This window comes from Aphelocoma coerulescens, chromosome 25 (genome assembly GCF_041296385.1).
Source record: "Aphelocoma coerulescens isolate FSJ_1873_10779 chromosome 25, UR_Acoe_1.0, whole genome shotgun sequence".
NCBI classification, from domain to species: Eukaryota; Metazoa; Chordata; class Aves; order Passeriformes; family Corvidae; genus Aphelocoma; species Aphelocoma coerulescens.
Window position 1 is genome coordinate 1,962,211 of NC_091038.1, and position 22,918 is coordinate 1,985,128.

A 22,918-nucleotide genomic window follows, 5' to 3' on the forward strand; every position below is an offset into this window, starting at 1 on the left:
GCCTGGGTGGTGGCTGGGGGTGCTGGGGCTTGGTTGGAGCACCCTGAGGGGTTTTGGGGGGTCCCAGAGGGTTTAGGGGGGGGGGGGGGTCAGTTGATGGGCTCCTCGTCCCAGGTGGAGGTGGGAATGGCGCTGTAGGGATCCACCACGAGGCGGGCGCAGCGCACGGTGATGGCGAGGAGGAAGAGCCCCAGCAGCACCACGAAGGCCGTGGCCACGGCTTTGTCCACGTCCATGGCAGGTGGCACCGTGGGGGACTCCATGCAGGGGACCCTCAGGTGTCCCTTGACTCCAGGAACCCTCTGGTGTCTCTTTGCCAGCTCCAGAGACCCTCAGGTGTTTCTTTCCCAGCTTCAGAGGCCCCTCAGGCGTCTCTTGACTCCAGGAATCCTCAGGTGTCTCTGCCAGCTCCAGAGACCCTCAGGTGTCTCTTTCCCACTCCAGATACCCCTCAGGTGTCTCTTTGCTCCAGGAACCCTCTGGTGTCTCTTTCCCAGCTCCAGAGACCCCTCAGGTGGGTGTCTCTTGGCTCCAGGAACCCTCAGGTGGGTGTCTCTTGACTCCCAGAACCCTCAGGTGTCTCTTTCCCAGCTTCACGGACCCCTCAGGTGTCTCTTCCCAGCTCCAGGGACTCTCAGGTGTCTCTTTCCCCCTCCAGGACCCCTCACGTGTCTCTTGACTCCAGGAACCCTCAAGTGTTTCTTTCCCAGCTCCAGGACCCCTCACGTGTCTCTCTCCCGCTCCAGGAACCCCTCAGGTGTCTCTCTCCCGCTCCAGGAACCCCTCAGGCGTCTCTTCCCAACTCCAGGACCCCTCAGGTGTCTCTTTCCCACTCCAGGGACCCCTCAGGTGTCTCTTTCCCACTCCAGGACCCCTCAGGTGTCTCTTTCCCAACTCCAGGAACCCCTCAGGCGCCTCTTCCCGGCTCCAGGAACCCTCAGGTGTCTCTTTCCCAGCTCCAGGAACCCCTCACGTGTCTCTTTCCCACTCCAGGACCCCTCAGGTGTCTCTTTCCCAGCTCCAGGAACCCCTCAGGTGTCTCTTTCCCACTCCAGGAACCCCTCAGGTGTCTCTCTCCCGCTCCAGGAACCCCTCAGGCGTCTCTTTCCCACTCCAGGAACCCCTCAGGTGTCTCTCTCCCGCTCCAGGAACCCCTCAGGCGTCTCTTCCCAACTCCAGGACCCCTCAGGTGTCTCTTTCCCAACTCCAGGGACCCCTCAGGTGTCTCTTTCCCACTCCAGGACCCCTTAGGTGTCTCTCTCCCAGCTCCAGGCACCCTCAGGTGTCTCTTTCCCACTCCAGGAACCCCTCAGGTGTCTCTTTCCCAGCTCCAGGCACCCTCAGGTGTCTCTTTCCCAACTCCAGGAACCCCTCAGGCGCCTCTTCCCGGCTCCATGGATCCTCCAGCGCGTCTCCCCCAGCGCTCAGCTCCCAACGCCATCCCTGAGGGGCCAGAACGGGGAGGATTCACGGGGCCCAGGGGTCAAAAACGCCCCCCAAAAAAAGGGACAACGTGGCCTTGAGTGCCCCCTGCTCCTTCCTTACCTCCCTGCTGCCGGCGCTGGGTTTCCATCCCGGCCCCGCTGGCTCCAGCCCTTCATGAATTCTGCAGGAATGTGCCAGCATCACCTTTCAGGATTAAATTCCCACCCCGCGCCGCCTTCTCCCAGCCACAGAAGGCTCTGGGTCCCTTCACGTGTCTTCCTGGTGCCTTGGGGTGATTTGGGAAGCGTTGAGGAGGATTTATCCCCAAATTACAAAAGCTTTCCCTCTGAGAGGATTTCGAGGTGTTTTTTTGCTTATATTGGAAGAGACTGGGAAAAACTCTTGGGAAAGGCATTGAAATGAGCTGCCCGTTTGGGTCTTGCAAGACAGCCTCATGAAAACCCCAGAACACCCAAAATACGCCCAAAATCTCCTTCGAGTTTCTTTATTTTCCCCCCCTCCAAGAGAAAAAACGATCGCTTTGGGAAGACAGCGAAACTTTGACGCCCCATGAGTGTCTGCGGGCTGGGCCGTCGGGGTTTTGCAGAGATTTTTCAGCAAAGGGATGAGTTTTGGGGTCCTGTCCCCAAATCCCAGTCCTGACTCAAAAACCTGTTCCAATCCCGCTCCCGGGTCTGACCCAAACCTCATGTCCAGTCCGAATCCGAATCTTCATTCCCTGAGTTTTAGAACACCAAACCAGCCCCAATCCCAGTCCCAATCCCAATCCCAGTCCCAGTCCCAGTCCCAATTCCAGTCCCAGTCCCAATCCCAATCCCAATCCCAGTCCCAATCCCAGTCCCAATCCCAGTCCCAATCCCAATCCCAGGCGCCTCTTCCCGGCTCCAGGACCCCTCAGGTGTCTCTTTCCCAGCTCCAGGACCCCTCAGGTGTCTCTTTCCCAGCTCCAGGAACCCCTCAGGTGTCTCTTCCCAATCCCAGTCCCAGTCCCAATCCCAATCCCAGTCCCAGTCCCAATCCCAGTCCCAGTCCCAGTCCCAATCCCAATCCCAATCCCAATCCCAATCCCAATCCCACCCCCACCGTGACGTCACCGACACACCCACCACGGCCACGCCCCCTCAAAGCCCCGCCCCCTCCCCCGCGGGGGCGGGGCGAAGCCGCGTTGTCTCCGCCCCCTGGGCGTGCCCTCCGCTTGGCCACGCCCCCAGCCGTCCGTTTGGACCAATAGCAGCGCTGCTTCTCCCCGTTTCCCTCCTCCCGCCCCCCGGTTGAACCAATAGGAGAGCGGCTTGGCGCTGGCCCCGCCCCCGTGCCGGCGGGGCTGTGAGGCCGGCGGAGGTTTTCCTGCGCCGCCATCTTGGATCGGCGGAGCGGAGCGAGGAGGGGGCGGCCCGGGACCCCCGCCATGGCCGCCACCGCCGCCAGCGCGGGTGAGCCCGGCCTCAGGGGCATAAGCGGGGCTGAGGAGCGGACCGAGGGGCCAAGGGGGAGCTCGGGGGTGCGTGGGGTTGTGAGGGCAGCTGAGGGGTGAGGGCGCGCAGAGGGGGACTCTGCGGGGTGAGGGGGGCGCTGAGGGAGGCCTGAGGGGGCCTGGAAGTCTGCGGACGACCCTCAGGAGCGGGGGCCGCTCTGAGAGGGATCCTGAGGGATCCCTGAAAGGCTGGAGCACTCTGGGAGGAGCTGAAGGAGCCCTGGAGGGGCCTTGACAGGGGCGTGAAGGGCCGAGGGGCAGCGCTGGTGGGGGCCCTGTGGAGGAGGGAAATGAAATAGTGGGATGGGGACAGTCTTGAGGAGTCAGGGCTGTGTTACCTGGATTTGGGGTCCCGGTTGTGCCTGGAGAGCCGATGGTTCGAGGGAACACGGGGCCCCTGGATCTGGGAGGGGGGGTCCCTGGGCTGGGTTTCCATCGTCGCTCGTTCGGGTTCGTTTTCCTTCTGTCGGTTTTCGCCCCCTTTCGCTGAGGTTTTCTTAATTGCCGACAAAAACTGCTGCAGTGGTTGGAAGGTTTTGCACGAATCTCTCCGTGAGCTCTGCTGAAGGCGGGGAGGGTCTGGAGCACAATGTTCCCCTCGGCTTTGGTGCCTCAGGTTGGTCCCCGGAGTCCACAGGGAGCTGGTGAGCCCCGATTCTTGCCCAAAAAAACCCCTCAAATACGTGATTTTTATCCATTTTCTGGCTAAACTGCTCTGAAATGAGCTTGTATCCAGATTAACCCAGCAGCTGTGAAGTCGTGATGGATTTTACAGCGCGGTGGCTGAGATCAGAATTCGAGCTTGGGTTTGTGTTTTGGGGGTTTTTTTTTAAAGTCTTGGCTTGTGTTCTGTTGGCTTGAGGGTCGTGGTGACACGCTCAGGTTTATCCAGGAGCGTTCAGTGACACTGCTGAAGGAGGATGAGATTTTATTTTAATGTTATAGGAAGGTTTTGTGGCTTTTAACGGTGAGAAAACGCACTGGGGATTCAGAGAATCCCGTTTAGGAGGAAGGTTTAAACTGTATTTCCAAGCGTTTGTGGAAGTGGAGCCTCCAGAGTTCCGTGGGGTTTTTGCATAATAAGAAGGTTTTAAGTTCTGAAGGAAAAAGAGAAAGAATTTTCAACATCTGTGTTTAATATTGGTAATCGTGGGCAGAGTGGCCGATATTGGCTCAAGGCTTTGACACAGAGGGAGGGAAATACACAAACAGCAAACACGGAGATCATTAGGGAAATAAATCGTGAGGAATTCTCACAGATAATTGTGGGGATAATAAGTGGGTCTTCTTTTCCTTGATGTTAAAAAACCAGGCTTCAGGGCTCCAGTGAATGCTGGGTAATGTCCCAAAATACCCAGAATGTCTTTTTTTCCACCCCTTAGCCATGGAAGAAATATTCTTTTCTGTGTTTTCTAGATAACTTCTATATTTCTCCTTGGAGAAGGTTCCCGTGGGGATGAAAGTGCTGAGCTGGCATTGCATGGGAAACTCAAACAAACTAAAAACCTCCTACTTACTTACAAAAAAAATCAATTTAATGGACCCCAGACACAGAAATTGAGATGTTTTGTAAATAAAAAGCCAGAAAAGCAGGAATATCAAAGCCTTGTAGTTGTGAGTGAAATGCAAAGTAGTTTTAAGGGCTGGTTTATCTGCTCTCAAACCTGCTCCAAATTTTTTGGGGAGCTCACAAACGGGTAAATTTAAAGCAAATCTTGTGAGATTTGAACCCCAAACGTGAGCCTGGCAAATAACCCCCTGCTAAAGCTTCAGCAGCAGAAAGTTTTGTACAACAAAAACGTATTTAAAAACCGCAGCAGCCCCCTCTCGTAAATCACAGCTGGGAATATTTGCTGTAATTTTATTTTGGAGCCTTTTTATTTTTTTTTTTTCTTCCCCCTGTTGGGATGCCAGCAGAAGAGCCTTTCCCAGGAGAGCAGGGCTGGGAGCCTGGAGCAGTTGTGAGGGAGGGATGGGTTGGGATTTACATTCTGTTACAAACATTTCTCTGCTCGTCTCTCTTCTGGCCTTAATTAGATCCAACACATGGGGTAGGCAAGCAGGGATTGGTTCTGGGAAGGGCTGGGACACAGACCCAGCCAGGATGTTGGAAACCCACCTGGGATTTCTTGGAATTCCTGACTGGACACCTCCAGGAATGGTGGCTCCAGCCTCCTTCCTTCCAGGGAGTCCTAAGGGAGTGAAAACTCCACCGTGTGCTCCAGGAATTCCCACTCGCCTCGGTGTCATGGGGCTGGGGAGAACACAGACCTTTGGAAGGGATCCTTGTGTTCCTTTGCCATTCCCAGAAATTCCAAAAGGGTGGAAAAGCCAGACTTCTCCCCATGGCATCTCCCTGCCCGTGTTGTCCCTGCTTTTGGGAGGGTGTAGCAGAGAGGCCGTGGCCACCCCGACGTTCCGAGCAGAGCGGTGCCAGGTCCCGGTGCCGAACCTCAGGGCCTTTCCTGGGCTTCCACTTGAGCTGCGAGAGGGAAACGTTTCCCAGTGGGAAGCAGGTTCCTCATGGGACGCTGATCCCTGCGTTGGGCTCTCCTGGGAAACCCCAAAGGCTTGGGAAGAAGCAGCAGTTCCCTCTGGCCCCCTCAGCCCCGTGTCGGAGTTGGGTCCGGAGAGCGGCTCGGTGTCACTTCCTTCCCCTGCCCGGGGCGGAAATTCCTTCCCCTCAATAAAAGGATTATCCACTGTGCTCCAGGAACTTTTGTTTCTGTTCCCACCATGTTCAGATACAGCTGGGGAAAAGGAGGAACCCTCCTGACCTGCTTTATTCCCACTTGAGACTTCGTTTCGTGAAACAAAATCCTCGGGTGTCACCTTGGGGCTTCGTTTGGGAATAAGGGATGGGGCACGGCGGCGCCTGGGTGATCCAAAGTCAAGCAGAAAGATGGAGAAGGGTTCCCACCTCTGGGTTTTTTGTTCTCCAGATGTATTTTTGAATTCCAGGGGACCCTGGTGTTGGATGGGCTGTGCTCGCTCCCGCTGTTGGTTGGGGTTGTTGTTGTTGTTGGCTCCTTCAGCTGCCAAGCCTCGAGCTGGATGCTTATTCCATACTGTAGTCACCCCTGGGAAATACTATGGATTGGCAAGGAAAAGGCTTCCCCAGCAACGCCAGCTCTTGGAGGAAAACAAACCAGGCAGGCAGAGAGGCTGGGAACGTTAATGTGGTAAAAATACGTTTAATTTTGGAAGAAATAGCAGAAATTCGGGAGCGTGTTTGCCGTGAGGTCCAGGCACGCCACGGAGGCGATTGTACAGCTCCACTTTTAGCTGCAGACCCCGTTACTGGTGCTCCTGAACAACCAGGATCAGGGGAAAACACAGGAGAACGGAATCCTGGAATCACAAGACTGGTTTGGGGTGGAAGGGACCGGAGAGATCACCTGGACCATGGCTGGGACACCTCGCACTCGTCCAGGGTGCTCCAAGCACTTGTGGAAGAGCACAGGCAGGCCAGTAATGGTGCCAGTGGTGCCCACTGGTCTGTACTGGTGAAGACTAGAAGCGATCAGCTAAACAACGATGGGTTTTGAGGTGCTTTTGGAGCGTTTTGGTTCATTCTTTGTCTCAGATTGAGAAACGAACCCTCTGCAAGTTGGTGTCATCGGGGAAACTCGCGGCTCTGCTCCTCCTCCCTCCTTCATCGTGCAGCCTCAGCCCCTTCCCTGCTCCCACCAGGCTCCTCCTCTTTCCAAAAAAGAGACCACATCTTTTAATTTGGCAGCCTCAGCTCTCCAGCTGAGGAAGCAGCGTGCGCTCGGTGCGGCAGATGAAAGGACACAAACACACACCGCCCCAGATCCAGCCCCAGCAGCTGCTGACACACAACTGCTTCTACTGGAGAATATTCCACTCAACCTCAGCAGCTTGGATGCTAATACTGGTTGATTTTTGATTTCCCTGATTATTTTTTTTTTTTCCCCCCCCACTCCTGTTTAGAAATGGCATCCGATGTTTCCTCGCTGGGGGCAGCCGTCGGCTCCGGGAATTCCGGATCGGGAGCCCAGGCTGGAGGAGCCGTCGCTCAGAGGCCCAGCAAGAGACGGCCTGGGTGAGTGTGTGCTGGGGCTGTGCTCTCTGGGCAGGGCCTTTTTGGGGAAGTTTTGTTCTCCAGAAAGAGCTGTCAGCCTCGGGAGGGGGAACTGTGGCCACTTCGGAGAAGTTTCCTCTCCTCGTTCCTTCGGGTGGGCTCTGTCCAGTCCTTTCCCTTTGTGGTGGTGTCTTCGTGCCAGCTGCACCCCTTAAAGAGGGGGTTAAGTGATGTATTCAGGGGGGATTAAAAGCTTTGCACCTCAGAGAAGGAGCAAATGCACACCAAGGATTGAGAGCGAGACCTGGGGGAACAGAGAAGTCTGGATTTTGGGGCCTTACTGCAACCTTTGCAGCTGTGCTGTCCCTGGGAGGGGTGGGGGGAAGCCACAACGTGCTCGTGGGAGGCTTTTTGTTTGCTAAAAATGCCTTTGTAAATTCAAAGGGAGTTGAGTGGCTGTTCCCAGATTTCTGGCACGAGAAATCGCCTCGTAATTTTCAAGCAAACCGAAATCTGTCCCTGGGCCCCTCCCAGTCCCTCAAACTCTTTCCTTCAGCCCCATTTGCTGATGCTCCCACTCCCCTGCAGCTCCTCCCACGCCTCCTGCTCCGCTGCATCCACGGCTTTCCATCCCAAAAGGAAAAGTGGAAAGTCCTTTCCTCTGTCCTCCCACATGAGGTGGGGTTTTGGTCCTGTGTGAGCAGACACTGCACAAACTGAACTTGAACTCCAGGAGTTCATAACAACTCCAGATTTTACCCTCCTCTTTTTTTTTTTTTTTTTAATTTTTTATTTTAAATGCACCCAATCCAGCCTTTTGAGCTGGGAATGCTCTGTTTGTAGGCTCTTGATGGTCCCTGGTTCTCCTTGGAGATCCAGGCTTTTGGAACAGAAGGTTGGGATGCAGTGGATGCTCCAAGTGGATTTTCTTCCTTTTGGAACTGCTTTTCCTTGCTCTGTTCCTGATTAGACACCTAAAAAAAAAAAAGCCCCTTCCCAAACTTTGTGGGTTGTTTCACATTAGGATCACTTAATTGCATTGGGATGACTTAATTTTTCCTTTCAGGAATCATCTGCCTCCATGGGGACAGACAGAAAAGTAATTGAAAGGAGAAACCACTTGGTTAATAATGATCTTTTTTTTTCCTCTTTTTCAGGCTCGATTTTGATGATGATGGAGAAGGGAACAGTAAATTCCTCAGGTGAGGGAGCAGGTGGCATCCAGAAGTTTCTGTCCTATGGTTTAGGGGGGTGTGTGTGTGTGTGTGTGTGTTTTTTCCCTGGAGCAGGATCTTTCTGCTCCTGTGGCTTTTCCTCTCTGGAAGCAGAGGGAATTGCTCCAGTTCCTTAAACTCTTCCCTTTCTCCCAGTCAGCAACATTCCTTCATCTCTGTGGCTTTTATCACTGCCTCAGACATGGTTAATTAATCCTCATCTGTTGGAAGGATGCTTCAGTTCCAGGGACATCCTTATTCCCGAGGAGTTGGCGAGGCTGCAAGGATCTCCTCGTGATCCATATGGAGCACAGAAGAGTTGGAATATCTTGTGTCATTTATTTGTAGCCCCATTACCCAGTTCAGGATTGAATAACTCCAGTGATACTGGAATTCCCTGCGTCCCCCTGCTTTAAGGATGGCCATGGAATGGTTTTGGGATGATCAATGTAGGGTTTACCTGGAGAAACCCTTGGATGAAGGTCCTGATTTGGGGCTACCTTTACCTTCCAAGTACAAAATTCAATCTATTTCTTGGTGTGGCATTAAACTGAGTGGGATCCCACCATCCTTGGTTGGAATGTGATTATGGAAAACCCCGTGGAGGTGATGCCAGCAGTTCAGCCACAATGTTTGGGGTGCTCAGTGAATTGTCCTGCCCTGTCCATCCACAGCCAAGTTGGCCTTTTTAACCCCAGGCATTTGGGGTTTGTTTTTTTTTTTTTTGTGGTGGGAGTCATTAAACCTTCTTTTCTCCGTGCTTTTTTTTTGAGAAAAAAGGAAGTGTCAACACTTTTAACCTCTCCCCCTTCTCCTAGATGTGATGATGACCCGATGCCAAACGATAAAGAGAGATTTGCCAGGTAAGAATTGGATGATTTTAAAGCTTTTTGTGCTGAAAAACCTTAATAGGAGAGGGATCCTGCAGCACCCTTCTCACGAGCAGTTCAACCATCTCTCTTTGAAGGTGCTCCAAGGCATCCACACATATTCCTTGATGGTTTTTGGACCAGTTCATTGAGTGTGACGATGACATTCCTCTTTTTCACCATTCCTTTCAGCTCCTGGACTCTCAATCCTTTTCTCCTGCTCAAGAAACTTGCAGAGATAAAAGTTTCCTGCTTTGTACAAGTTTCCCTTGACCAGGGTTTCTTGGCACACGTTGTGATTACCCAGAAGCTCTACGAATTGAGGGGTTTCTGGACATTACAGGGAATACTTGGATCACTTTTTTTGGTGTCTGACAGTACCTCTGAGTGTTGGGAGTGAGCCCATGGTATTTTTACAGCTGTTTTGAAGCTCTGTTCCTTTCTCTGGACACTCTCCAGCCCATCAATGTCCCTCTTGCCACGAGGAGCCCAAAACTGCCCCCAGAATTTGGGGGGGAAGGGGGGGATCACTGTCCTGCTGTTACCTGCCAAAGGGAATTCCAAGCTGGGATTCTCCAGCTTTTTTAAAGTGGTTCGAGTCGTTCTGAAGTCAAGCAAATCAGGAATATGTTAGGAATATCAGAATACTTCTAATATTAGAAATAAGCAAAACTAGAACTAGGTCACAGCCTCAGAAAATGTCTTAAAACTCCAACACATCAGGCACCAATTTAATGTGGAATGTTGCAAACTAATGACTTGTTTTATCTTATGGAATTGCTCCTCTGCAGAGCAGACCTGTCCCTAGGCTGGGTTTCCTAGTCCATCTTTCCATTTTTTTTATTTTTTTTTTTTTCCCATTTCTTTCAACTTTTTTTTTTTTTTTTTTCCATTTTTAGCTTAGCTGGCTAATTTTATTTTTAGGTCTGATGATGAGCAGAGTTCAGCGGATAAGGAGAGACTTGCCAGGTAGGAGAATGGAGATTTCAAGCATGGACAAAGCAGAGTTTTTCCTTCCCTTTATGTTTCTCTAGGCATCCCTTCTCTTTTATTTTTTTTTTTTCCCCCCTCCTTCCCTCATCTGCTGCAGAGGATTTAACAGACTCCTGGAAATTGCTGTGGAATTGGGATTAGGAGAGGAAAGGCACTGAGGAAAGGCACATCTCATCCTTGGAAGAGCATTTTTAGGGAATACACGAGAGGATTTATTTACCAGAAGCCACAGGGTTGGCCTCCTGCTTTCACCTGTAGCTTTGCTAACCTCTGCTTAAATACAGTTCCTCTTGTCCTGCTTTGAGGTTCCAGGTTGGCCCTCTGGGAAGGTTTTGTGTCCTGGGAATGCTGTTGGACTCTCAGAACAGGCAGGAAAAGCTGTTTTAGCTCAGGTGTTTTCCTTCCAGGAAAGGTGGTGTCACTGGAAACAGGATTTAAATTTTTCACCCCCCCCTGAGTTTCTGTTAGTAATTAATGAAAGATGTGCCTGAAACCACCAGAACAGTCACCTGGAATGCTGCACCAGGAATCCAGGAATGGGCCCTGAGGACATCTGTGCCCCTGTGCAGCAGCCTTAACACCCGTGCACTCCTGCCCTTCCTTTTCCACCTTGCAGATTTAACCCAGTCTTGGGCAGTTTTGTCTTTAAACCCAAACCTGACCCCCAAAGTGCCTTTGCTGACTGCACTGAGCTGTGCTTAAATGTTTGAGGAGGTTAAGGAAGACACAGAGGTGAGGCCTGGGAATACAGGGGGAACAGCAAAAGCCTTCCAAGGGTTTGTTCCCAGGAGCTTGTATAAAAAAAAACATTTTGGAGAACCAAAATGGGAGTGGTTTGGGGTTGGAAGGGACCTTAGAGCTCATTCATTCATGGCAGGGACACCTTCCACTGTCCCAGGCTGCTCCAAGCCCCATCCAATCCAGCCTTGGACACTTCCAGGGATGCAGGGGCAGCCACAGCTTCTCTCAGTGCCATGGTCTCAGCACTTTCAGAGGGAGCAATTCCTTCCCAAAATCCCACATCACTGCCCTGTGTCAGTGGAAAACCATTCCCCCTTGTTCTGTCCCTCCAGGCCCTTGTCCAAAGTCCCTCTCCAGCTCTCTTGGAGCCCCTTTATGCACTGGGAAATTCTGGGATTTGCTGTCCCAGGATGGACAATCCCAGTTCTCCCATCCTTTCCTCATGGCAGAGTGACAGTGGGGCAAGTGAAATGTCTGCTGGTTCCCCAGTAGCTTTTGTAGATGAAAGATCTTTGTTTTTCACACCTGAGCTTAGAGAAGCTGCCAGACTCAAAGGTGAGGTCACTGAATGTCTGCACACACCTCAGAGCAACAAATGCTCCATTTTTGTTCTTGCCCTCTTCACTCACCTGCCTGTCCTCGCTCCTTCCAACACTTCCACCTCATCTCACTTCCCACCCTGTGCTTCCTCGCACCTGATCCATCCTTTCTGTGTAGGAAACCTGGCTTTTAAGCTCTGTTTTGGAAAACCCACCTTAGGAACCCAGTTAAATTACACACCCCTGGATAAAAGAACCAAGATCTGCTCTGTGGGACTGATGGGCGCTGTGCCCCGTGTGCCAAAGGGGTGCCAAGAGCCTCTTGGAGGCTACAGCGCCTCTTGAGAGGTCGGTGCCACCACCCAGGTGTCGCGTGGTCCTGCTGTGTGCCCAGGTTGGTTGGCCTTGATGGTCTGTGCAGAAATGAGGTGTAACCCTGCAGAAAGGGCTCCTGGTGTCGCTGACAAAGCACTGCCAGCTGCCACCCAGCTACCTGAGCTCACTCAGAATCCTGCAGTGGCTGTGGTTGGAAGGAGCCTTCGAGCTCATCCAGTCCCACTGATGCCATGAGGATTTTTTTTGCCTTTTCTTTTACGCCCCTGTTGTACCTTTTTTTTTTACAACTTCTGTATTCTCAGTGCTTTTTTTTGTTCTTGGACTTGTTGGTCCAGCTGAGAGACTCAACATTTTAGAGGTTTCATAGTTAGGGATCAGTGTGCCCCAGAGCCCAAGGTTCCTCTCCAGAGCACATTCTGTAAACTGAGATAGAACCATCCAGGAGAAGGCTCCTTGGGGAGGGGAGCTCACTCGAGCCTCTCATTGGGGAATCTTTGATAGATCTGCTAATTAATAACACCCAGAATGTGATACCAGATCTTTTGGGGTGTGCATTGGGGTGCACATGACCTGGATATGGTGCACCTAAGGATCCTTGAAATAAACTCCAAGGTAAAATCCCTTTTCCCCTTCTAACCGTGGATGACTCTTTGATTTTAAGACCAGGACGAGGCATCACCACATCTCCCACTAGCCCAGGTTGCCCAGAAGAGCAGGTGCCCAAGTTTTAGCTGCAGACCTGGTGGGTCTGACGGTGCAGGGGATCTCACCCACCCTCGGATGGACGGTGTTGAGGTCACCCGCAGCGAAGTGACCCTGCTTTGGGAAGCAGAGGAGCAATTCCTTTGTAGTGCATGGGGAAGGTTTGCCCAGCTCCTCGCTGTCACCAGGTACCAGGGAGTCGCTGTGACTTCCAGCAAGGTCCAGTTGTAGCCTCTCCTCCCTTGCCCCCGTGCCCACATTCCCCGTGCACGCCCAGCATGCGAGGCTTGACTCCTAATCCTGACGGCCCCGACGCATCTCTTGTGTGTCACTGACGTGGGGACACGGCCCAGCCTCCCACCCAACCCCCTCCCCCATGGTAACTTCACCTTCCTCCTTTTCTCCTCCTCGACCTCTGGCAGGGAGAACCACAGCGAGATCGAGAGGAGGAGGAGGAACAAGATGACCGCCTACATCACGGAGCTGTCGGACATGGTGCCCACGTGCAGTGCCCTGGCCCGCAAGCCGGACAAGCTGACCATCCTGCGCATGGCCGTGTCCCACATGAAGTCCCTGCGTGGCACCGGCAACACCTCCACAGATGGCACCTACAAACCCTCCTTCCTCACCGACCAGGTCTCTGCCCATAGCCAAAGTGCCTCTTCCTGGTTTTGTTAAGGTCCTGGAAGGTCACAGCGAGGTCTCCCTGAAGCCTTCTGATCTGATGCTGTTTGGTGGTGATGCCATGGGGATTTTTGCCTTTTCTTTTATACCTTTTTACAAGTTCTGTATTCCCAGTGCTTTTTGCCTCCATTCTTGGACTTGTTTGTTAAACTAAGAGATTAAACATTTTAGAAGCTTCGTAGCTAGGGATCCGTGTGCCCCAGAGCCCAAGGTCCTCTCCAGAACACATTCTGTAAACCGAGATAGAACCATCCAGGGGAAGGTTCCTTGGGGAGGGGGAGCTCACTCGAGCCTCTCATTGGGGAATCTTTGATAGATCTGCTAATTAGTAAAACCTATAATGTTATACCCAATGTTGGGGAGGGGAAAAAACAGAGAGAGGGACAGAGAGATAGACTCGGCCGGGTGCATCTCGATGCACACGACCTGGACGTGTACACCTAAGGATCCTTAAAATAAACCCCAAGGTAAAATCCCTTTTCCCCTTCTAACCATGTCTGACTCTTGACTTTAAGACCAGGACAAAACATCAGTGGCAATTAACATCAATCAACGGGGAAAATTAAAACGACGGGTGGGATGAACTAGCCCAAACCCAAGAGTGTATTTTTTCTGTGGAGCTTAGAGGTGTCTGTGTGCGTGCAGGAACTCAAACACCTGATCCTGGAAGCAGCTGATGGCTTCCTGTTCATCGTGTCCTGCGAGACGGGCCGCGTGGTCTACGTGTCCGACTCGGTGACGCCGGTGCTGAACCAGCCGCAGTCCGAGTGGTTCGGCAGCACCTTGTACGAGCAGGTGCACCCCGACGACGTGGGCAAGCTCCGGGAGCAGCTCTCCACCTCCGAGAACGCCCTCACAGGTACAGCAACCCCGGGCAAGGGAGGTGTGAGGAAGGGTTGGCAGGTGGGGAGAACCTGCGGAGGACTCGGATTCAACCCTTCCCTTTGTAGAGGGAACCAAGCCCTGGTGCCTTTCTACCAAGGATGCTGCAGCCCCCACTGAGAATGCATCTAAAGGTACCACCGGTGACACTCGTGTCCTGCCAGTTCCCAGTACGTTACCTGGTGCCACACCTGTCTTGTTGGAAGGATTCCCGGTGCAGCAGCATCTCCCTTTTTCTTCCTTTTTATTTTTTTTCCATTTTTAGGTCGTATCCTCGATTTGAAGACGGGGACTGTGAAGAAGGAAGGGCAGCAGTCCATGAGGATGTGCATGGGCTCCCGGAGATCTTTCATCTGTCGAATGAGGTAGGAAGGAATTCCTTGGGGAAATCTCTGAGCCTAAAGCTCACCTTACTCCCTAACCCTGGCCCCCCTCCATGCTTTTATTTCAGCTTTTTTTTGGGGGGCTCATTTTGATGTAGACATGACAGAACATGGCTGAGCTTTCCCTCCAGTCAAGTTTTTGAGATGTTTATTTGCCCTGTTGTTGTACAAGATCCATTTTAAAATAACAACCAGTTTTAACCCCAAGTATCACCTCCCTTGACTTCTTCAGAATGAGGGGTTTTGCGTGATGGAAATTTCCTCTTCTTCTTAAAATGATCCAGATTATTTTCACATCGATCGAGAAAGATCAAATCCTTTCTAACCCTGCTGCAGGTGTGGCAACAGCTCCGTGGATCCGGTCGCTGTCAATCGTCTCAGCTTCATGAGGAATCGCTGCAGGTAAACGATGCACAAACAGCAGGAATGCAAACAGCAGAAAAAACCAACAACCAAAGGCCTTGCTTGGCCTTCCCCCCACACCGTGGCACAACCTGTTTCTCTCTCTTTCTCTCTCCCAAGGAATGGTTTAGGTGCAGCCAAGGATGGAGAACCTCACTACGTCGTCGTGCACTGCACGGGCTACATCAAAGCCTGGCCCCCAGCAGGTAACGATTGTGTTCGGGTGGGCTGGCTTTAAGAGCACGTGGTCCAAAGTTGCCAAGTGCCAGGAAGTTCTTTGCAAACGTAGCTGTGATTTTTATTTTAAGGTTGACCTGATTTTTGCAGGTGCAGCAGCAGAGGTCTCTGTCTGTAGAGGATAAAAGTAATCTTGAACTGATGTGCAGCTTTTGCTGAAATTCACAGATTTCCAACCCTTCTGGTGAAAAAAGGGAGGGGGAGGCACCTTAATTTATGAAATTCCTTCATGGAGAAGGATATTGAGTTGCAAACCAGGGCGGAGAGATGTCTTGAAGTCCATTTCCTCTGAAATGAGCCATTTTTCCTGGACTAACCTTGCTGGAAATTTTTCCCCTCCCCTCTCAGGTGTTTCCCTGCCTGACGATGACCCCGACGCCGGCCAGGGCAGCAAGTTCTGCCTCGTGGCCATTGGCAGGCTCCAGGTGAGTGCCCTTTTCCTCTTTTCCCAACATTGCTTTGTCCTGGGAATCCTCCGATTCCAACCCTTCTGTCTGAAAACATTCCCCTGACGGCCACAAATGCGGCTGCAGGGCTGGGGCAGCTCAGGGCCAGCGAGGTTTGGTGACTCTCCCTGTGTTCCTGGGCAGGTGACCAGCTCTCCCAACTGCACAGACATGAACAATGTCTGCCAGCCCACAGAATTCATCTCCAGACACAACACCGAAGGAATTTTCACCTTCATCGACCACCGGTGCGTGGCCACCGTTGGCTACCAGCCCCAGGTGAGGACCTTTAGGTTATTAAGAAAAATAAAATGCTCTTTAAACTTATTTTCCTTCTACATCGTGGCTCTGCTTGTCCAACAGAGCTGATAAACCATGCCCAGGGCTTAACCCAGACATGTGTTTCTTCTCCACTGGTTGCTTTTCCATGTGTTTTTCCAAGTCCTTTGATCATGGGAAAGGCTGGGTGTCTCTGGATTGTGTCAAACGTCAATTAAAGGCATTTTTGCCTCAAATTGAGTTAAAGATCAAACGTTAATCGACAGCTGTTGTGCTTTTCTTTTAAAAAAACCAGCACACCAGCTCTTGTGCTTGGGTTGTGTAACGGGGATTTGGGGAGAAGGAGCAGGAACTACCTGTCCAAAGAGGGATTCATTATGGAATCTGCCCTCCAGATGAACTGACTCGAACTCTCTCACAATTCCTTGTAAAACAGGAACTTTTGGGGAAAGACATCGTGGATTTCTGCCATCCAGAAGACCAGCAGCTTTTACGGGACAGTTTTCAACAGGTAAAAACATCGTAGCTGCCCTTTGCATGCAGGGTGCAATTCAGATTGGAGTTCATTCCGAGACTGGAACGTCTTGGTGCTTGCAAAGCCACGGAATTGACTGGAAAACCAAGAGGGAAAACCAAACCTTAGATAATCCTCCTGTGCAAACAGTTGCAGGTTTAGTCGTAGCGTGAAATGCAAAATGAAAACAGAAGCTTCTGATGTCTTAACTCCTGAATCCAGTCTTAACTCCTGAATCCAGTCTTAACTCCTGAATCCAGTCTTAACTCCAGCTCTGGCTGCTGGTCCAGTCGGCTTTTAGGGCCAGGGATGTGGCTCCCAAGTGCCTGGCTGAAACCCTGGTTCATCTCTAGGGCCCAGCCCAGTGCTGCAGAACCCGCAGTGGAGGTGGTTTTCTTGCCCTGTTGTCGTTTCTGTTATTTCTGAGGGCCTTGGACTGGTGGCAGGGCAGGTAAGGCTGCCCCTGTGCTTTCATGACTCCAAAAACTCCAGCTGCTCATATCCATTGCTCCAAACCGTTGGAATGGGAAGCGACAGCATGTGTTTTCATTTCTTGGAGGCTTTTTCATAACATCTCACCAGTGCAAAGAGATAAGAGAAGTGAAGCCAAAGAAGGGGATTTTTAGATTCCCCCTTTCTGGATCCTTTAGGAATCAAGCTGTCCTAAGGGAATAGTGCCATTTGGTTTGGGAACACGGAGATGTGGTGGTCCAGGTTTGAGGCAAAGGGCCATCACGGGGGGGGTTGGGGCAGGGGGAGGGGAGGAAACTCGTGCTCAGGTTTGCTCTTCCCCACCTTTTGATCAGGTGCTACTGATAGAATTCCGGTGTCTTTTTTTTTTTTTATTTTTGATTTTTGAGGTGGTGAAGTTAAAAGGCCAAGTTCTGTCAGTCATGTTCCGCTTCCGATCCAAAAACCGGGAATGGCTGTGGATGAGAACCAGCTCGTTCACCTTCCAGAACCCCTACTCGGACGAGATCGAGTACATCATCTGCACCAACACCAACGTCAAGTGAGTACCTGGAGAAAGGACCTGGAGAAAGGCTCAGAACCACCCAGAACCAGGGAGCCTCAGCCTTTCCCCCCTTGGGAGCTTCCCAACCGTTTGCACAACCCTGGAGAAGTTCCTGAGTCCCTCCAGCTCCCATTCCCTGCTGGGCTGTGCCAGGCACTGGAGGACTACAAAGTGTCAGGAATTGTAATGCCTTTGGCTGTCTCGTCGTGTGGCTTAACAAGCTGCCAAAAATCCAGCTCCAGCAGTGCCTGAAAGGAGTGAAATCTGCCTCAGAATGCAGCTCTTGGATTCTTGGGACAGCCCAGGGGGGGTCCCATCTTTGGGAACGGTCAGAGCTGCTCTCTCTTCCCATGAGGGAGCTGCACACCCCTTGCACAAGAGCAGCAAGGACCAAGGTGTTGTGCCTGTGTGGGATCTAGAGCTGCAGGCTTGGCAGGGGCAGCTCCAGCAGGCAAACAGAAGGCTGGATCTCCTGGGAAAGGGAAATCCAGGTTGTTTTTATTTTTTACCATGAGGCAAAGCAACCCTTCTTCCCTGCAGAGCTGAAATCTGCTGCAGGCCTGACTTCCTGCCCCGTGTCAGAGCTCTCTCTCTCTTTGAACTCCTTCGTTCCGCACGCAGCCGTTCCAACATCCCCAATCCACCTCCTAAAAACCCCTGTGGGAGTTCAGAGCAGGGCAGCAGTGTCTGTCTGCTTGTGTTTGAGGTGCTTTGAGTATGGAGGAGGGAGGCACAACCCCCACACCTGGAGCATCCTATTCAAGGAAATGGAGTGGAAAGATCCTTCACTCCAACGGGGTTTTGCATCTTGTCCCTGCTACCCACAGGACCCAGCTTTGCTTCCAAGTGGGGACTTCTTCAAATCTCTTTTTTTCTGTCTTTGCTTTAAAGGAACTCAAGCCAGGAGTCCCGGCCCGCCCTGGCAAACTCCATGCCAAGGCCTCAGCTGGGGCAGAGCGTCAGCCTTCCCCTGGACATGGGCACGGCTCCACTGCCCTCAAGGTCAGCAGGAGCTCGGCTCCTTTTCCCATTTCCCCCTTCCCCTCACACTCTGTTCACCCCCAAATTCCCCTCTCTGCAGCCAGGAGCTCGAGGCTGGCGAATCCCTGGTGAATCCCTGGTGTAACCACCCAGAGCTGTTCCCTTGGGAATTCTCTTTGGCAGCCCGTGTTCTCCTGTTACAGACATTTTCTATTTCAGGCAGCAGCAGCCACCCCAGGCAGAGCTGGAAGTGGGCCCAGGAAGGGAGAGCTTGGCTGGCTACGAGCACTCCCAGGTGAGTCCAGAGGGGTTTGGGCTCTGTTTAAGTCACCTTTTTGCTGGGGGTTTAAAGGGTGGTGGTTGGCACCAGGATGAGGTGGGGTTTGAGGGGAAGGTGTTTCTGCCTCGGGTGTCGCTCGATTCCAGTTTTTTTATCCCGTGGAATCACAGAACCATGAAATAATTTGGGTGGGAAGGAACCTTAAAGCCCACCCAGCTCCACCCCCTGCCACGAGCAGACACACCTTCCCCCAGCCCACCTTGCTCCAAGCCCTGCCCGACCTGACCTTGGACACTTCCAGGGATGCGACGGGGGCATCCTGACCGATCCCTCTATCCCAAAAAAAACACACCAGAATCCCGGGAGCAGCCGGGCCCTCAGCTGCTCTGGGTGCTCAGTTCCTCCGTGCCGAGGTGTGAGCAGCTCTGCCGTGCCCCCTCTGCCAGGTGCCCGTCCAGCCCGTGAGCGCCGCCGGCCCCGAGCACAGCAAACCCCTGGAGAAGGCCGAGAGCCTCTTCAGCCAGGAGCGGGACCCACGCTTCGGGGAGATCTTCCCCACCATCAGCACAGGTGGGTCAGCAGGACAGGTCTGTTTTTCCACCTGCCCCACTCCCATCCTTGTCCCTACGGAGCAGTTCTGCCTGCTCCCCTCTGAGCCCAGAGAAACCTCCGTGCGAGTTCAGTAGAAAATGGAGAGGAAATCAAATTAAACGGGGTTTAACAAAATCATCCGGAGTCTGTGTCTGGAGAAGGAGTGAAGGAGTCTTCCTTCACACAGACAACATCTTTTCCAACTGGTTCTCTGTCCCTGTTGATGTCCCAGCCCAAAAATGAGTTGTGCTCTCTCTGCAGACCAGAGCAAAGCCATCCCTGCCAGCACCGTGCCGGCCAACCCGCCCCTCTTCGCCCAGGGAAACACCTTCACTGCTGCACGGCCCGCTGAGAACTTCAGGTGAGGCCTCACCTGCCCAGCTCCTGCCCCCATTCCCTCTCTTTCCCCTGCTGGGAAAAGCCCTGCCCAGGATCTGGGTGCCCACAGCCCCAGCAGCTCCTCTCAGTTGTTGCCCCTATGGAATCATGGAATCATTGAGGTTGGAAGGGCCCTCTAAGATCATCCAGGTCTGACTGTGAACCCGTGTTCACCGCTCAGCCCTGCCCCCAGGCACCACATCCACACATCCCTGCGACGCTCCAGGGATGGCCGCTCCACCCTTCCCAGATGGGCGGAGTTACCCCAATTTTCGGGCTCGTTTCCCTCCACCAATACCATCAGCAGATGGCTTTGGTGCCTCTTCTTCCTCTGAGTGGCCTCAGACTGCTCTTCTTTTCCAGGAGCAGCAGCATGGTCCCTCCAGTGAACATCATCCAGCAGCAGCCCTTGCCCGCCGGCCGGATCTTATCCCAGATCTCCCGCCACTCCACCCCAGCTCAGGTCAGCGGGACCACCTGGGCTCCAGGGACACGGCCGGTGTTCACACCCCAGGTAGCACAGCCCAAACCCTCAGCAGGTGCAGGCCCCACATCCCTGCTGCCTTCCAGACCCTGCTCTCCATGGGGAGAACCATCCTGCTTCCACTCTCCGGCGCTGTGCATGTCCGTGTGTGCTTCCTCCTTCGGGGCTAATCCGGCAACTCCTCCCTGAGCTGAGGGTCGGGGCTGAATCCATCCCTCCTCTTCCTCTCCCGTGTTGTTCCTCTCTTACAGCAAGTGGCATCTCAGACGGTGAAGACCCGCCCGCCTTCCTTTGGCATGGGGACATTCCAGGGCACCCCGTCCTCCTTCAGCTCCATGACGGCGCCGGGATCGACAGCGTCTCCCACCACGGCGCCGTACCCGGCCCTGGCCAGCCGTGGCACAGGTTTCAGTGAGTGTCAAAACTGGGAGCATCCAGCTGCGGTGGGATGTGCTCTCCATTATTTTTTGTGGATTTTGGGAGTGCCTAAATGTAGGGGAGCAGAGCTGAGTCCCTGCTTTGGCTGACAGCGATCGCCTTTAGTCATTCTCCAACCACAGAGCTGCACTTGGTGGTCCTTCTGGATCCCTTCCAGCTCAGGATAATCTGGGATCATCCCAGCAGATGAATTTTGAACCATTTTAAGGCTGCCTGGGACAACCCAACCCCCCTGGGAATCCCTTTATTCTATCCCCCAGCAAACACCTGAATTCCTACGGCAGGAATTCCTTGGAGCGGCCACCCCGTGCTGCCCTTCCCGATGCCATTAGAGCATTGCAGAAGCCCCATTGCCAAAGGAGGGATGATGATTGCCTCACTGCCTGTGTTCTGTGTCCAGCAGCCACGGAGGCGGCGCAGACCCCGGCCCCGTTCCAGCCCCGCGCCGCCGACGCCGTGGGAATGTGGCCCCAGTGGCAAGGACAGCACCACGGCCCGGCATCCGGCGAGCAGCACGTGCAGCAGCCCCAGCCCAACCAGCCTGAGGTCTTCCCAGTAAGATGGGGCTTTTTAACCTCCCAATGCAGTGGGATTCACTGGTCTTGAAGCACCCGGAGCTTGTCCCTTTGGTTCAAATCAACTGGGGGAGGTCCCAAACTCCTGGATAATCTGGAGAGGGCAGGACTGGCTTTGTTGTCTTGGTCTGTTGCAGGATCAGTGTGAAATTCCAGTTGGATTTAACCCTTCTCGTTCTAATTCATTAAAAAAAAAAAAAAGGAAAAGCCACAGTCCAATGAAATTAAGATAATTCCTGGGAATTCATAATCGTCTCTCTCCAGCTCTCCCGGCAGTTGCTGATTATGGCTGCAATTTGCTGCTCTCCTTAAATGAACAGGCAAATTGGGAGGGGAAAGGGACCACTTTGGTCCACAGTATTCCAGCAAACCTGTGACTAAACTGCCACCGTGCTCACAGAATCATGGAATTGCTGAGGCTGGAAAAGCCTCCCGAGATCAAATCCAACCATTCCCCCCCCTCCCCACTGCCTAATTTCCAATCTAAACCTCCCTGGCACACCTTGAGGCTGTTGGATATGTGAAATTCCAGGAATTCCAGATCCTAACTCTCTCCTGGTATCCTCACAGGACATGCTGACCATGCTGGGGGACCAAGGGCCCAACTACAACAACGAAGAATTCCCGGAGTTGAATATATTCCCTTCTTTTTCCGAATAAAACAAGCCTTAGGGGGGGAGGGGAGAAGAAAACCAACAACAACATCAAGCTCTCTACAATATCCACGTGTCTTTTTCTCAAGGAACTGTCCAAACAACTTCCCACCTTCTGGAAGCAGAGCAGGAGGTGGTTGGGACCTCCTCCTCCTCCACGTGGGATTGTTCTGGAAGCTTCAGGACTTGAGTGCCACGAGGCCAAAGGGCCCCCCCAGCGTGTTCCCAAAGCCTCTCCTAAGCGGATTTCTTTGGGAAGGATTCCTGTCTGGATCACAGACAGCCCTTTGTAAACTTTTAAGGTGGCTTGGACTGGTTTTTTTTTTTTTTTATTTCATTCTCTGCCGTGACTTTTTTTTTTTTTTTTTTTTTTTCTATAAAACACAAACGATTGGAATTTTTCCATACTGGAAGAAAAACTCTTCCAAGTGTTGTCCCTGTAAACACAAATCCTGGAGGATGCTTGAGTAAGAATCCCTGCCCTAAGCCAGTTGTTTTCCTCCTTTTGGGAGGAATTTTTTTGGCTGGTTTTGGAGGGTTCTCACAGCGTCTCCAGTCCAGGGTGCTCCGTGCGGAGATTCCCGGGTTTGTCTGGAATCTCCTCTCTCCTGTGAACTGTGCAATGAAGTCAGTGTGACCCATAACCCCCCACCCCCATCACCCCAGGATAATTAACGAGCCATAAAATAATTATTACCCCATGTAGCTTTCTTCTGGACAAATCCATTTTCCAGCTGACGGTTTCTACGCTGCCACAATTTGATGGTTCAACAGGGGCTTTGGTTGGGTTTTTCTTTCGGGATAAAAACCTGCTCCAAGCTGTCCATGGAATTTTATCACGTGTGGATCAGTTCCTTGTCCTCCTTTCGGAGCTGGATGGAGGAGAATCCCTGGATTTGATCAGGGAATTGCTGAGGAGCTTTTGTGTTTTCACGACGTTTGCTCGCTCGCCGTCTCCTAAAAGAAAAATTCCTGCCGTGGGATGATCCTGTTGCCAAATCACAAACTCTTAAAGAGGAGAGCTGGAAAAGTAGGGAACAGAATGATTTTTTTTGGTGTTTTTTTTTTAAATATATATATATATATATATAAAATTTTTAATTTTTAAACCTTGATTTGGAATCTGCTGGCTTTTTCCATGGGAAAAAAAAAACCCAAAAAACCAACTTGTGGCCAACCCTGCTCTCCTCAGGGGGGCTGAAAGAACCGTTTGATTCCCTCTTGCTTCAATTCCAGCAGGAAAATTAATTGCAGAGCTGGACTTGGAAGGAAACTCGGCACGACGGCAGCTGGGGAAGAATCCCAAGTTTTCCTGGAAGCCTGCTTTCGTTTTGAAT

The 22,918-nt window shown here is 52.3% G+C and overlaps 2 protein-coding genes across 10 annotated transcripts; one reads left to right on the forward strand and one right to left on the reverse strand.

The window, feature by feature from the left end:
• Window positions 1–89: 89 nt before the first annotated feature.
• Window positions 90–263, reverse strand: CTXND2 (cortexin domain containing 2). The gene has a single exon (XM_068994973.1). It carries the CDS (start codon window positions 261–263, stop codon window positions 90–92), a length of 174 nt encoding a protein of 57 aa, XP_068851074.1.
• A 2,505-nt stretch (window positions 264–2,768) lies between these two features.
• Window positions 2,769–22,696, forward strand: ARNT (aryl hydrocarbon receptor nuclear translocator). Of its 9 annotated transcripts, none has more exons than XM_068995208.1 (23): window positions 2,769–2,879; window positions 6,875–6,986; window positions 8,123–8,167; window positions 8,998–9,042; window positions 9,973–10,017; window positions 12,782–12,995; window positions 13,689–13,902; window positions 13,994–14,095; window positions 14,191–14,290; window positions 14,645–14,710; window positions 14,831–14,916; window positions 15,296–15,372; window positions 15,538–15,672; window positions 16,109–16,183; window positions 17,047–17,198; window positions 18,093–18,203; window positions 18,402–18,477; window positions 18,909–19,032; window positions 19,315–19,414; window positions 19,795–19,945; window positions 20,167–20,326; window positions 20,754–20,908; window positions 21,499–22,696. In XM_068995208.1, exons 1-23 carry the CDS (start codon window positions 2,855–2,857, stop codon window positions 21,586–21,588), a joined length of 2,460 nt encoding a protein of 819 aa, XP_068851309.1. In that variant the 5' UTR covers window positions 2,769–2,854; the 3' UTR covers window positions 21,589–22,696. The 9 variants fall into 9 exon arrangements, with proteins under 9 accessions (XP_068851309.1, XP_068851313.1, XP_068851310.1 ...); XM_068995212.1 differs by having other exon boundaries at window positions 19,795–19,894; XM_068995209.1 differs by having other exon boundaries at window positions 13,994–14,059.
• The last annotated feature ends 222 nt before the right edge of the window (window positions 22,697–22,918 follow it).

Bases quoted from the DNA above. Each gene is read 5' to 3' on its own strand.
- CTXND2 (XM_068994973.1), bottom strand. From the start codon at position 263: ATGGAGTCCCCCACGGTGCCACCTGCCATGGACGTGGACAAAGCCGTG.
- ARNT (XM_068995208.1), top strand. From the start codon at position 2,855: ATGGCCGCCACCGCCGCCAGCGCGG. The intron at 6,987-8,122 runs GTGAGTGTGTGC...CCTCTTTTTCAG, and splicing joins CCCAGCAAGAGACGGCCTGG to GCTCGATTTTGATGATGATG. The intron at 14,096-14,190 runs GTACGTTACCTG...TTCCATTTTTAG, and splicing joins TCGTGTCCTGCCAGTTCCCA to GTCGTATCCTCGATTTGAAG.